The sequence below is a fragment of the Phaseolus vulgaris genome, chromosome 10, assembly GCF_000499845.2.
Source record: "Phaseolus vulgaris cultivar G19833 chromosome 10, P. vulgaris v2.0, whole genome shotgun sequence".
Lineage (NCBI taxonomy): Eukaryota > Viridiplantae > Streptophyta > Magnoliopsida > Fabales > Fabaceae > Phaseolus > Phaseolus vulgaris.
In genome coordinates, this window is record NC_023750.2 from 27,285,989 (window position 1) to 27,300,078 (window position 14,090).

Below are 14,090 nucleotides of genomic sequence, written 5' to 3' on the forward strand. Positions count from 1 at the left end.
AGGTACGCGCGTTCAGATTACACTCTTTACGCTTGCGAGTTATAGAGCTTACTGTGAGAGAGAATTTGCACGATTCCTGTTCTTAGTTTTCTCTTAGTATTTGGTGATTCGGTCACTGACTTGGGCGTTGGAGTGCGATCGGCCGCAGCGGCGCCGCTCTGTTCCTTTGCAGGTTCTTGAGGTGGATCTCGAAGAAGAACGGAGGTTTGAAGCGGTGCACACGTCGATCCTTTGACGAGGCAGTTTCCAGCGTTCTGGTCAACAGGCAGGATCACAACCTAACTCTTTTATTTAGCTTATTCCAACACTCTTCCTTAAGCTAAATTCTGCAACATTTCTAACTCTTATTCACTCTCTTAGTTCTTCAAATCTGTCTAGTCAAAGTGGTTTGGTGAAAATATCAGCCACTTGCTCCTTGGTGTTGCAATGCTTCACTTCTAAATTTCCTTTTTCAACTTGTTCCCTTAAGAAATGGAACTTGGTCTCTATGTGTTTACTCCTCACAACTTGGTCTCTATGTGTTTACTCCTCCCATGTGAGATTGGATTCTTTGCAAGGTTGATGGCAGATTGGTTGTCCACACAAAGTTGCATAGACTTCACATGATCCAGCTTCAAATCATCAAGCACATACTCAAGCCAAACACATTGACAAGTTGTCTCTGCTGCAGCTATATACTCTGCCTCACAAGATGAGAGAGCAACTACAGTTTGCTTCTTAGAACACCAAGAAATTGGTGCTTTCAGATATTTGAAAAAATATTCATAGGTTCTCTTCCTTCCAACTTTATCACCACACCAATCTGAATCACTCCAAGCCTCCAAACAGTCTTCAAATTCATTCAAGCTTACTGGAAACAGTAAGCCATACCCTGTTGTCTCCTTAAGATACCTCAATATGTGCTTTGTCGCTGCCATGTGAGAGGCTCTTGGTGATGTGATTCCAATAGCCACATAGAGAAAGGTTCTTGACCTTCTTAGGAATCAACTTGAGTTGGACAATAGTTAGGCACTTTTTCTTATAATTGGATCATTGTTCTAAGTCAAAAACTCTCCAAAAACTAGCACCAATTCCAAACTCATATGGAAGTTCCAATTATAGTCAAATTGAACCGAACAAAATGGAACAAAAGATAAGCAAACTGAATTAGAAGTGCTGGAAATTAAAATGCACCGAACCAAAACAGAAAAGAATAAGAACAGCTGCTGGAAAATGAAAAATAACCAAACCAAAACTCAAGAACACAAGCTAAACATGAACAATTGAAAGAGTAGGAAGAAAGGAGAAGAGAAAAGCTTATGGAGATGGAAGAGAAGGTGAGTGATCACACCACTAGAAGGATGGTTGCTCCTAGATGAGTGTGCTGCCGCCACTTGAGGACACCATGGATCCTTCAAGATAAGACTAGAGAAGAAGGCTCAAAAGCTCTCCAATGCTCACTCAAAAATTGAGTATAGTTTCTTTACTCTCATTTCAATTCTGAATTGTACAAGCTAAGCACCTTTATTTATAGCCTAGAGGTGCTGAAAAATAGGTGGGAAATTTCAAATATACTCATTTGAAATTCCCACCAAAAACAAGTCACATGGGAGGTGTGACCTTTTTCTACTATGACACCTCCTAAAAACTACACCTACACCACTCTCCAAAGTCACATGGACAATGTGACTTTATTTTACATTTTCACACTCCTTTATTTAATAACCACACCTCCTAAAACTATACAAGAGTATTTCAAAGCTTGGTCTTGCCCCTCATGGGATGGACTTGGGCTCTTTGGGCTTTGGCCTTCTTGGGCTTGGGCTTGGGCTTGGGCTTGGGCTTTGGGCTTGGGCTTGGGCTTTGGGCTTAGGCCTCATCTTTTATTTTATGTCTTCTTTTAATTTTGAGAAGACTAGAAGGAAGAACTTCAAATGTGAAGGTGGATGTCCTCTTCCTCCATTAATAAAAGCCTCCTTTATTTGATTCTCATCACTTGGATTACACATGAATCTGCTTATTAGTCCAACTGCATAGCTTATGTCAGGCCTGCTGTTGCAGATGAACCTCAAACTTCCAAAATTTGTTTAAACAAAGTACTATCTACTACAATCTCCTCCGTGGCTTCTATCAGTTTCAAATTTCCAGCAGCAAGCACCCTAACTCCATTGCATTGATCCATATTGAATCTGTTGAGCACTTCATTAATGTACTTCCTTTGATGCAGGATAATACCTTGATTTGTGTATACAAATTCCATTCCCAAAAAATAGCTAAACATTCCCAAATCTGTCATTTCAAAAACAACCTTCAATCTATTTTTGAATTGCTCAATCTCTGTCATTGAGCTCCCTGTGATTAACAAATCATCCACATATAGACATACATAGATCAAGCTTTGACTTTGTGACTCTCTTACATACACTCCATATTCTACTGAACACTTTGTGAAGCCTAGCTTGAGCAGAAACGAATCTATCAGTTTATTCCACACTCAAGGAGCTTGTTTGAGCCCATAGAGTGCTTTCTTGAGTTTGAACACTTTGTGGCTGGCATCCTTTGCTTCAAAATCTGGTGGCTGAGTCACATAAACCTCCTCTTCTAAAATTCCATTCAAGAATGCAGATTTAACATCCATTTGATAGATTTTCCAGTTTTTAGAACTGGCCACAACAATCACCAATCTAATGGTTTCCAATCTGGCCACTAGTGCATAGACTTCAGTGTATTTTATTCCATGTTTCTGCAGAAAACCCTTAGCAACTAATCTTGCTTTATGTTTGGCTATGTTGCCATTAGACTTGAGTTTTATCTTGAAAACCCATTTGACATCAATTGGTCATTTTCCCTTTGGCAAAGCCACTAATTCCCAGGTTTCATTTCTCTCCAGTGATTCCAGCTCTTCAATCATTGCACTCTTCCACTTTCTATCAACTATTGCCTCCTTCCAAGTGATTGGCTCAATGTCTGCCACAAATGCTAAGTGAACCAACTCTCCTTCATCAGTGATCAAATTATCACTGTAAACTTCATGACCTGTTAATCTAGAAGAAGGAAATCTTTGCCTTTATGATCTTCTAGATTATGGCTCAACTGTATTTTCATGTTCTTCATCTTGTTGATGTCCATTGTCTCTAAAACACAATGAATATGTTTTACAGATTTACTCCAATTCCAGGATGCATTCTCATCTACAACAACATCTCTGCTGATGAGAATTTGTTGGATTACTGGGTTGAACAACCTGCATGCACCTGTTGGATGATATCCAATTAGGATAAGAGCTTCACTCTTATCTTCCAACTTCTTCCTCTTCTTATCTGGAATATGCCTATAGCACAAGGAACCAAATATTTTCAAATAACTAACAGTTGGTTTAAGTCCAGACCAAACTATTTCTTGTACAATAGCCTCCATTTTTTTTGTAGGAGACCTCTTGAGAATATAGGTTGCAGTGGTGACAGCCTCTCCCCAAAAGCTATGAGGCAGCTCCTTGCCTTTGAGCATGCACCTTGCCATATCAAGCAAAGTTCTATTTCTTCTCTCTGCAATTCCATTATGTTGTGGAGTGTAAGGAGCTGTAACTTCATGTTCAATTCCTTTTGCAACACAAAATTCTTCCATCTCTTTGGAACTGAATTCTCCACCTCCATCAGTTCTGAAAATGGTTAAGGCATAGCCTGATTGCCTTTCAACCTTAGCACGGAATTTTACAAATCTTCCAAACACCTCACCTTTCTCCTTTAATAGGTAAATCCATATTTTTCTGGTGAATTCATCCACAAAAGTAAGAAAATATCTATTACCTCCAAGTGAATTGCTATCAAGAGGGCCACATACATCTGAATATACAACCTCCAAAGGCTTCTTTGCTCTTTTTAGTATTGAGTTCTTGAAATTCTTTCTTGATTGCTTCCCAAATAGGCAACCTTCATAAGTCTTATGAGATAGGTTGATTGGTGGCAACCCTGTGACCCTTTGTTTACTGCTCAGTTGGTTCAAACTCTTGAAATTCAAATGGCCAAATTTGTATTGCCACACCAGATTTGTTTCCTCCTTATCCCCAATTGCAGACAACCATTGTGCAGTTGATGTATTAAGGTTAGTCTTAAAAGTCCTATTTTTAGACAAAGGTGCCTTAAGAACTAACCTTGATTTCTGATCATAGATCTTGATAGAATTATGCTCCATTGACATTTTGAATCCCTTTTCCAGTAGTTGGCCTAAGCTGAAAAGATTATTCTTCATTGATGGCACATATAGGACATCATTCATATAGGCAACTCTTCCATCTTTACAAGTGAACTTGACCTTGCCAATTCCTTCGTCAGAGATCATACTATTATTTACAAATCTCACACTGTTTTTGACATTAGAATCAAAATCAATAATCCACTCCCTGTTGCCAGTCATATGATCGGAACAACCTGTGTCTAAGTACCAACTTGAAGCATCTTCATCCTGATTTGTAGTGGCCATCAATAACACTTGATCTAAATCAGAATCTTCATCTTCTTGAGCTAGATGTGCTTCATCTTTCTTGGAAAATTTTCCAGTGTTGTTACTGTTATCAACTCCCCAACATTCAACTGCAAAATGACCATACTTTCCACAATTATAACACTGCAGTTTTCTTTTATCATGGAATTTCTTGGATCCATGATCTTGACTCCCTCTACCAGCAGCCAATTTCTGCTTCTGCACACTATTTTGACTCTGGTTTTACTGTTTGAAGGAGGCCAATCACTTGATTGACCTCCTCTTCCTCTTCCTTTCTTTTTCCAACCACTTGTTCCTCTGCCTCTGCCAGTAGTTTGATCCTGGTAAACTTGATCTACTACCTTTTCTTTTCCTTTTCTTGAAAGTAACCGCTGCTCATGTGCTTCAAGAGAATTCTAGAGTTCTTTTACTGTCATTTCATCAAGATCCTTGGATTCTTCAATTGCCACAACAATGTGATCAAAAGCAGGAGTGAAAGTTCTAATAATCTTCTCAACCACCTTTGAATTAGGCAACTGCTCATCACAGCCTCGCATGGAATTTGCAATTGCTTGGATTTTACCAAAGTAATCACACATTGATTCTTGATCAGTCATGGACAACAATTCAAATTTTCTTCTGAGTGATTGCAGCCTCACCTTCTTAACCCTACCAGTATTTCCATAGGTTTGTTTCAGTATGTCCCAAATATGTTTGGCAGATTAAGCTTTTGAGATTTTCTGGAAAATGGCAGCTGAGACACACTGATGCAATAACTATTGATCAAGAGTGATCAAGTGCTTTGAAGAATTCAAAATCCAAAGTGTTTGATGAAAGGTTGGTGTTGCTGCTATGTTTGGGTGGGATCTGGGTAGAATAGAATGTGATCCACTCCTTTGTTGAATCTAAAACTGATGTGATTTAAAACCTTTTTGAAAAGTGTTTTTCCAACTAAGTGTAAAACAACCTCTTGTTTTGTCGAATCAACCGGTTGTTTTACTCTTAGGAGTTTTGAAAAGGTTGAAAACTATTTTATTTTGGTTGACTTAACAGTCAAGCCAAACAATCGGTTTTTCGTAGTTTCAACCGTTTGTTTCTTTAAAAATCCTAACATAATTCAGTTTTGAATGATTGAATGTGCTTTAAATGTTTTTCAACTGAATACGCTCCTTCATTAATTGCGTTAACCAATCTTTGGAAAATATAAATGGTTTGTTTATGTTTTCAAACAAGCAAGAGAAACAAATTTGAGTTTTTCAGTTATGTCAAAGTTGATTCTAAGATTTGAACATTCATATCAAGCTTTGGATTTTCAAAGAGCGTGGGATAGGATTGCAGTTGTATTGATTTCAGTTTGTATTGTGAATAAGTGTAATCCCTTCTAAACCTACTGTATTTCTGGTGTTGTGTTGCCAAGGAGTGTTGTGTGTTCTTTAGGTGGTCCAGATCAATACTCTTGGTGTGTTTTGTCAAAGGGAGTGTGTTTCTTGAAGGGTTTAAGATCACTACTTTGGTGGTTTGTGTTTTGTAATATGGTTTGATTACTTAGTGAATTACCCAGTGGTTTTCTGGGGACTGGATGTAGTTCTTGGTTTAAGAGTGAACCAGTATAAACTGTTGGTGTATCTCTCTCTTACTCTGAACTCATTTAAATTCTGTTTTAAGCTTTGTTGATATAAACAATCGATTGTTTCGAAGAAACAACCAATTGTTTTTCTGTTGCTTTACTGTTTAATTGCTTATATTATTGGCTAACTTGATTCTTGTTCTGGATTCACACAAAGAATTTTATTAAATCTGAAAAAGTTTTCAAAAACTCCTCTTAAACAATTCACCCCCCTCTCGTTTAAGGTCATTTATTCTAACAGTAACATCCGTGCCTTGCAATCAATCTTTTTATTTTCTTTTGACTGCTTCTCAGACTTTTTCTTCTGCTCATGTTTCAAGCTTGATTGAATCTTGAAACCCAATCTTGACAGCTTCTTCTAATTCTTGAAAACCAAGAATGGCTTCCATCTTCACAATCCAATCATCATAATCCTTCCCATCAAACACCGGAAGACTCCCTGGAACCACACCAAATGCAGCCTGACAGTTATCACCTACAACAGTCAACATCCAATTCTTTGCTTGCAAAACAGCAGATCCTCCTCTGCTCAAAGTTCCAGCAGCAGTCTTACCCTCACTGCCAGAAAACCACACAAGTCCCCTCCCTATGCTCTTGATACCAATATGTTGGGAATTAATTGATAATTGGAATTGAAACTGAAATCTCTTTATTAGAAAAATTGTACTGATACAATACAAGCAATGCATTTATAGATGTTAAAAACATAATGAATTAAAGCATTATGATAACAGAAATATCTAACTTTGAGTTTTGGAAAATTAAAGTTAACAACCTAACGCTTTTATTTAACTTATTCCAACAAATCCTTAGTTAAGGGAGTTAAGTTATGTTTTTCTTTGACCCATATTTAAAAAAAAAAATTATAACTTAACCCAACTCAAAGCCATAATGATCCAAAGGTTTAAACCCATATTAATACTTTATTCTTAATGTATGGTGATCTCCTCTGATTTTTCTTTTCCTTTGTTCGATGACATTTGAACTAATCTAAACATCTTAAGAGTTAAGTTTACAACTAATTGTAAGACCACGAGACTTACCAACAATTTTACAACCTCAATCCAAATGTCCAAAATGAAATTTTTATGAGCTATGCAATTTAAGATAATATTTTATGATATAAAATTGTCTAATCACATAAAAATGTCTTTTCCTTGTTGTAATTTTTTTTCTTCTTAATGTGCAATGTCATATGTTCTCCATATAATTTATGTATGGATCACTATAGTAAAATAAGGATAAGTCTAAAATAAAATATAATAAACATAAATATTTATACACAATTCATATATAATTTTCAATCTGGATAGTTTTATAACTTTGAATCTGAATAGTTATTTAATAAATTTATCCATTTTTAGCAAAACCATAAATTTTAATTAAAATTTATTCAAAAATAATATTTATTTTGAACAAGGATGTTCCACACAATACTTCTCAAATTACAGTGGCACGCAATATATGTTATTATGAACTTTCTTTAATAATAAATACATTTTGTCATAATATTTCAACTCATGCTAATAGCAACAATGATCATACATATGGTTTAATTTGATTAATCATAGTAGTAAATTCACAATAACAAAAATTTAAATACAATAAATAACATGAATTTTTTATGTTACAACACAATTTTATTTTCTTAAAAAAAAAACTGAATGAAACCTATAATATGATTAATTATTTTCTTAAAATAAAATATTTTATATTCAGAAAAATTAATGTCTTAATTCAAAATATAACATAATAATTTACTTAAAAAATAACAATTACAATATATAATAATCAAATTTACTGCACATTCTATAATTTTTTTCTCTCAAATAATTTCCTTATAAAAGTACATCATTAACATTTTGTTTATCCATGTCTTAATCCAGTCTTTTTTTCTACATTTAAATCATATAATAATCTTACTCAAAATATTACATGATTTCGTACATAATAAAATTAAATCCTAATAAAATCAAACATATATATAATTTAGTGTATCAAATATTCAATGAATTTCTACACTATAAAATCAAAACAACCCATCTAATCAAATTTAAGAGCATAACTATTAATTGATTATCAACCTTAATAACCAAAAGTTTATATTTATCAAAATTACATTCCCTTTATTAATTTATTAAAGATTATGAAAATTTATTCTTTTAAAATTCTAAATCATATTTTTCTTAAGAATATAAAATTTCAATCTAAAAATTCTTCCTATGTTAACTTTCTTTACAATCCAAATCAATATTTAAATACATATTATTATTGTTAAAATATCTTTACTCATTAAAAAAATATTCTTCTCTCTAATTCTAATCATAATTATGACTCCAAAACAATAATAATATCCGAAATAATAATAATAAATATTTTTTATATTTTATATCAGTCTTAAAACATTTTTATATTATCCAAAATACATTCCTTTTTACAAGGTTTCTCAATTCTTTTTCATTAATTGTAACAAGAATATAAAATAATTATGATAAAAATAATAATCTACTTATAAGATATATTTCTTCTTCAAAAAATAATGAATTACATAAAATATTTTTCATCTTGGGTATCTGAACTAAAATTTCTTACAACTTCCGTCTTCATCAAAACTTACTTCATTCTCTAATTTCCTTCAACCTCCTCTTTTTATATTATATTTCACATGGGTGCGAATTGACATTTTTGGATAAAAGTTTGAATGCAGAGCTTTTATACATGATCCACACAGTCTATGATTTAAACAAGTTTTAGGTGTGAATTTGGTGGAATACACCAAACATGCTGCACCAAATCTATTTTAGACTAAAATTTAATTTTCCTTTATTGATATTATACTGTCTAATGGATTAAATAAATTATTCTTATACAAATATGAAATAATACTAATGCATTTTTGTGAGTGTAAACTTACAAATGTAGCCTAAAGGTTTTGCAAAGTGAATAGAGTTTTTAAAAATCAAAACCTACTTAAAATATAGGTTAAAGGACAATTACTTTTATAATCCTAGTTTACAAAAAACTCCTATATATACATATAAAAGTTTGCTTTTTTAATTATAAGTTGGTTATATTATTTTCTATTTTTAAAAATTATAGAATTAGACAAAAATGGTTTTTTTGCTTTTAATTTAATTTTTTTTTCTCAAATTTCAAGTACTTACCATCTTCAACTTTCTAGTATTCTTCCATGTCAACAAGATCATTCATTCAGTTGGCATATCTATTCCCATGATCCAAACCCAAATTACCTAGACCCCCATTTTACTCTGTTCCAATTTGGGTACTTCTTCCCAAACATATTCAATTGGCCATTTCCATTATCCACAAAGATTTAAGATTTGGCTTTTTACAGCATCACAGTGGAACAAGGAAGAAGTGCTCATGGCTACAATTGCAACAATGCTATCTTTTTCCCTCGCCGGTCAACCCTTTTGTTCCTTCTCAAATCCCACCCTGTCATTCTCTTTCAAAACCATCACCGTCACAAAACCAAGACCTAGAACCAGAACTAGAACAAGCTTCATATGGCTGAATCCTCAACCTCGTGGTGTTTTAGTTGAGGCAACACCGCCAAGTTCACCTCCTTCTCCTTCTCCAAGAGATGGATCCATCAAGGTGCTTGCGCTTCCTGAGAACCGTGCTGATGACATTCAAGCTGAGGCCAGAGCGTTGGCTCGTGCTGCCAATGCTTCTGTCTACTCGCCTCAGCTTGTGGCCTCCAAATATGGCTCTCAACCCATCAAGGTTTTGCACCTTTTCCTTTTCTGCTTCTCCTAAAGTTTGAGTCTTTTTGGGATTATCTTTTGTGGGTGTGGGTGTATTTTGTGAATTGATTTTACCCTTTTTCTTGGTAGGTGGTGGGAAGGGCCCTTCAGGTTCTGACTGCGGTGGGCTTGTTTGGGTTGAAGCTTTTGGTTGACCAGAAAAGTGGGGCGCTTGATCGGAATAAAAGGATTCGTGCAATTGAACTTAGGGACACATTCACACGGCTGGGACCAACTTTTGTCAAATTGGGTCAGGGGTTGTCTACCAGGCCTGATATATGTCCACCTGAGTATCTGGAGGAGCTCTCTGAACTTCAAGTATTGAATTTTGTGTACTCTTTCAGCTCTTTATTTGATTGGGGTGGTGTAGCCTGTTAGGTTTTTCTAGTCAAACATGTTCTAGGGATTGAGTAACTTGGCCTTCAGTGAGAATTTTGATTGGTTCAGTGATTATGTCCATATGCAACATAGGAGAATTTTCACTATTTCATTTGTTATGGTCTCTGCAAATTTGTTCTTTAACCCCCACTGACTGACATTTTGTGATTCATGTAATTGATCTCATTTAGTGAGATAAGACTTTTATTGTATATGTTCTTATATTAACAATGGACAATGTTGATGATATCCAAAGAAATTTTTTCACTAATGTAGTGGAGACTTTAGTAGTAGTGAGTTGTGGTCTTTATACATTTGTTTGTGTTGTGAAGATGTTTATGAATGAACTGGTTACTTAGGTTGTCTTGATTATTTCTGTGCTTTACCAGGATGGATTGCCAACATTTCCTGATGAGCAGGCCTTTGAATGCATTGAGAGGGAACTAGGACTATCTATTGACTCTATCTTCTCTTCTATATCTCCGAGGGCTGTAGCAGCAGCCAGTTTGGGTCAAGTTTATAAAGGCCAGTTGAAGTACTCTGGAAAACTTGTTGCTGTTAAGGTGCAACGCCCTGACATTGAAGAAGCTATAGGATTGGACTTCTACCTAATTAGAGGTCTAGGGTTTCTTGTAAATAAATATGTGGATTTTATCACCAGTGATGTTGTTGGACTTATTGATGAATTTGCACGTAGAGTTTTTCAAGAGCTCAACTATGTGCAGGTTATTTCTTCTGCCAATACCAAACTTTGTATTTTAGTTGAATCCAGGCATGCATGATTCATCTGTTACCAATTTTTGAATCTTATTTTTTTTTTCTCCATGAACATGGTTTTAAGAGTTGTGGTCACAGTCTTGGTTGCTGTTTTGTTGCAATCCTTATTGACTCGGTAATTGCAGTCACGGTGACTCCAAAAACCCTGACACCATGGCCAAAATCATGGCTGCGGACCTTTTTAAATCTTGTTTATGAAAATAAAAACAAAAATAAATATTGAACCTTTAGCAATTCCCAAAATTTAGGCAAAAGGCAAGCATATAACCATTGTATCTTTTTCCAATTGTAATTCAAATCTTCCCTAGGGTGATATATATGTGTGTGTGTGTCATGTATAAATTATGTAAGATATTTGTTGGGATTGAATGTTAATTTTGACAGGTTCCTGCAGGAGGGACAAAATGCAAGGAGATTCAAAAAATTGTATGCTGACAAGGAAAATATCTTTGTTCCCGATGTTTTCTGGGACTATACAAGTGTTAAAGTTCTGACAATGGAGTGGGTTGATGGAGTAAAACTAAGTGAGCAAGAAGCAATTGAGAAACAAGGATTAAAAGTCTTGGATCTGGTAAACGCAGGCATACAGTGCAGTCTCAGACAGTTACTTGAGTATGGATATTTTCATGCAGATCCTCACCCTGGGAATCTTTTGGCAACACCTGAGGGTAAACTTGCCTTTCTTGATTTCGGCATGATGAGTGAGACTCCAGAAGAAGCAAGATATGCCATAATTGGTCATGTTGTTCACTTGGTTAACCGAGACTATGAGGCCATGGCCCGAGATTACTATGATCTTGATTTTTTATCAAGGGATGTTGATGTATCTCCAATTGTGCCAGCACTTAGAAACTTTTTTGATGATGCACTTAGTTATACTGTGAGTGAGCTCAACTTCAAGACACTAGTAGATGGTCTGGGAAATGTTTTGTATCAGTATCCATTTAATGGTGAGATAGACTATGCTTATCAGTGAGTTTCATTTCCTATAATTTATTTCCAATATTAGAGGAGTGACTTATAAATCCTAAATTTCTCTTGGATTCTGTTTTGCTGACTTTTGTTTTTCTGTTCTTTTCCTCTTCTGTGGACAGTTCCTGCATACTACGCATTAATATTAAGGTCTCTCACAGTTTTAGAAGGTTTAGCATTGTATGCTGATCCCAATTTTAAGGTACTTGCTGCATCATATCCATATTTTGCTAAAAGGCTCCTAACAGATCCAAATCCATATCTAAGAGATGCTCTTATTGAGTTGCTTTTCAAGGATGGGAAGTTCAGGTTTGAAATATGCTACTATCTTAAATCCATTGTGATTTCAACTTGGTGCTGTAGAACAATTTATATTTACTGCAATTAAATATTCATCAATCTGGTCTGATGCAGATGGAATAGACTTGAAAACCTGCTAACCCAGGGGAGAAAGGATAGAGATTTCTCTGCTAAGGAGGCTTTACAACCTGTCCTGAAGGTATTATTGAGTGCAGATGGTGAAGACCTGAGGAATCTAGTTATAAAAGAGGCTGCTCGAGTATCAGAAGCTTTTACCCTCGGCACAATGTCAGAAACATATCGATATATTCCTGACTTTGTTAGGACCCTTGTCTTCAATGGCAATGCAACCGGACCCTTTATGATGTCAGAAACTGAAATGCAAAACATGATAGAGCTTAGGGATCAAGTTCTTAGAATATGGGGACTTCTTCAATCCTCTCATGATTTTGATCCAGCTATTTTACTGCCCATACTACAGGTAAGACTATCATTTGTAATTGCAGCATCATTCAAATCCAAATAAATATTATTTTGTCTGCATATTTTGCTCTATTTATGTTGGTTATTACTTAGTTGTGACTCGAAAAATCTTTATTATCATACATGTTAGGCATCTTTGAGCAAAAATAAACTAATTTGGAAGAATGCTACAGAAGTCCAAAATTGGTGATTATTGTTAATGATATTCTGTTGACAGCAGTTTGTAAGTATCATTGCATACTAAATCAGAAGGGAGTTTGTGGAACATTTCAATCTAGGAACTTCTAAAGATCTTATAAGACGTGACCATGAAACTAAAATATAGCAAGCAATTATGCAGTCATCAATCTAACATTAAAACATAGGAAATTATATTAAGAGCTAAGATGAACTTGAAAAGTGAACTATATAGTTCTTTTATATAGTAGAGTTAGCTTTCGAAATTTACATTAACATATTACTTTCTTGTAAAGTATTTAGTGGGATAGGGTCGAACCTTTTCAGCCTTATACTATATAAAAACTTTCTATTCAAAATTGTATCATGTGAACAGGTCCTTGAGCAACCTGAGGCACGCAGACTAGGGGGGCGTGTTGTCGGTGGAATCACTCAACGTCTTGCAGCACGCTTTCTTCAGCAAATACTCAGAGTTCCATCAACAGCTTCAGAATAGATTTTGCAGCACTGTAAATGCTAGATAAGGCATGCATATTACACAATCCCCCCCATGAAGTTTGAATTACTATTGTGGTGCTCCTTTTGAGCATCTAGTAACTTGTTTTATTTTCATAGTGTGCTGTGACAGTATAGTCCATTCTTGTTGATTGACTGGACCACATGCCACACAGTGATCTTCTGTCCTCTTCTACTAATATTTTTGGTTTCTTTCTTTTTTTCTACAGGTTATTGTGGACAGGGAAGATAGAAGTCGCATTCCTTACACAAGAAAATAGAAGTGAGATATTGATTCTTGCGAAAATTATTTGGTTCTCCAATTTTGTCCAAAAAACTGTATATATGATGTGCTCATCATTAATAATACTGGGTTATCATGGTCACAAACAAGAGATCACCATTTTATTATGATAGTAATTGGCGTACCATTACTCTCACATACACATGTTGCAGTTTATTTTTAATATGGCACACTCATATTTTTCTTGCATGGAATCATGTTAGTGACTTGCTTTTCAGTTTCGTCAGCCAGTGACTTGTGCAGGAATTGATGCAATGAGAAAATAAAGTACTGGTGCATGTGCTTAATCATAATTTAAAATGTGAATTTTCTAATCAATGATGCTAACTGTAATATGTTTATAAAGTGCACT

At 34.9% G+C, this 14,090-nt stretch overlaps 1 protein-coding gene across 1 annotated transcript; it reads left to right on the forward strand.

Annotated features, from left to right (window-relative positions):
* The first annotated feature begins 9,239 nt into the window (after positions 1 to 9,239).
* LOC137818847 (protein ACTIVITY OF BC1 COMPLEX KINASE 3, chloroplastic-like) lies at positions 9,240 to 13,874 on the forward strand. Its single transcript, XM_068622476.1, has 8 exons — positions 9,240 to 9,832; positions 9,943 to 10,170; positions 10,620 to 10,955; positions 11,402 to 11,957; positions 12,102 to 12,288; positions 12,394 to 12,760; positions 13,316 to 13,464; positions 13,665 to 13,874. Exons 1-7 carry the CDS (start codon positions 9,470 to 9,472, stop codon positions 13,433 to 13,435), a joined length of 2,157 nt encoding a protein of 718 aa, XP_068478577.1. The 5' UTR covers positions 9,240 to 9,469; the 3' UTR covers positions 13,436 to 13,464; positions 13,665 to 13,874.
* Positions 13,875 to 14,090: the final 216 nt, after the last annotated feature.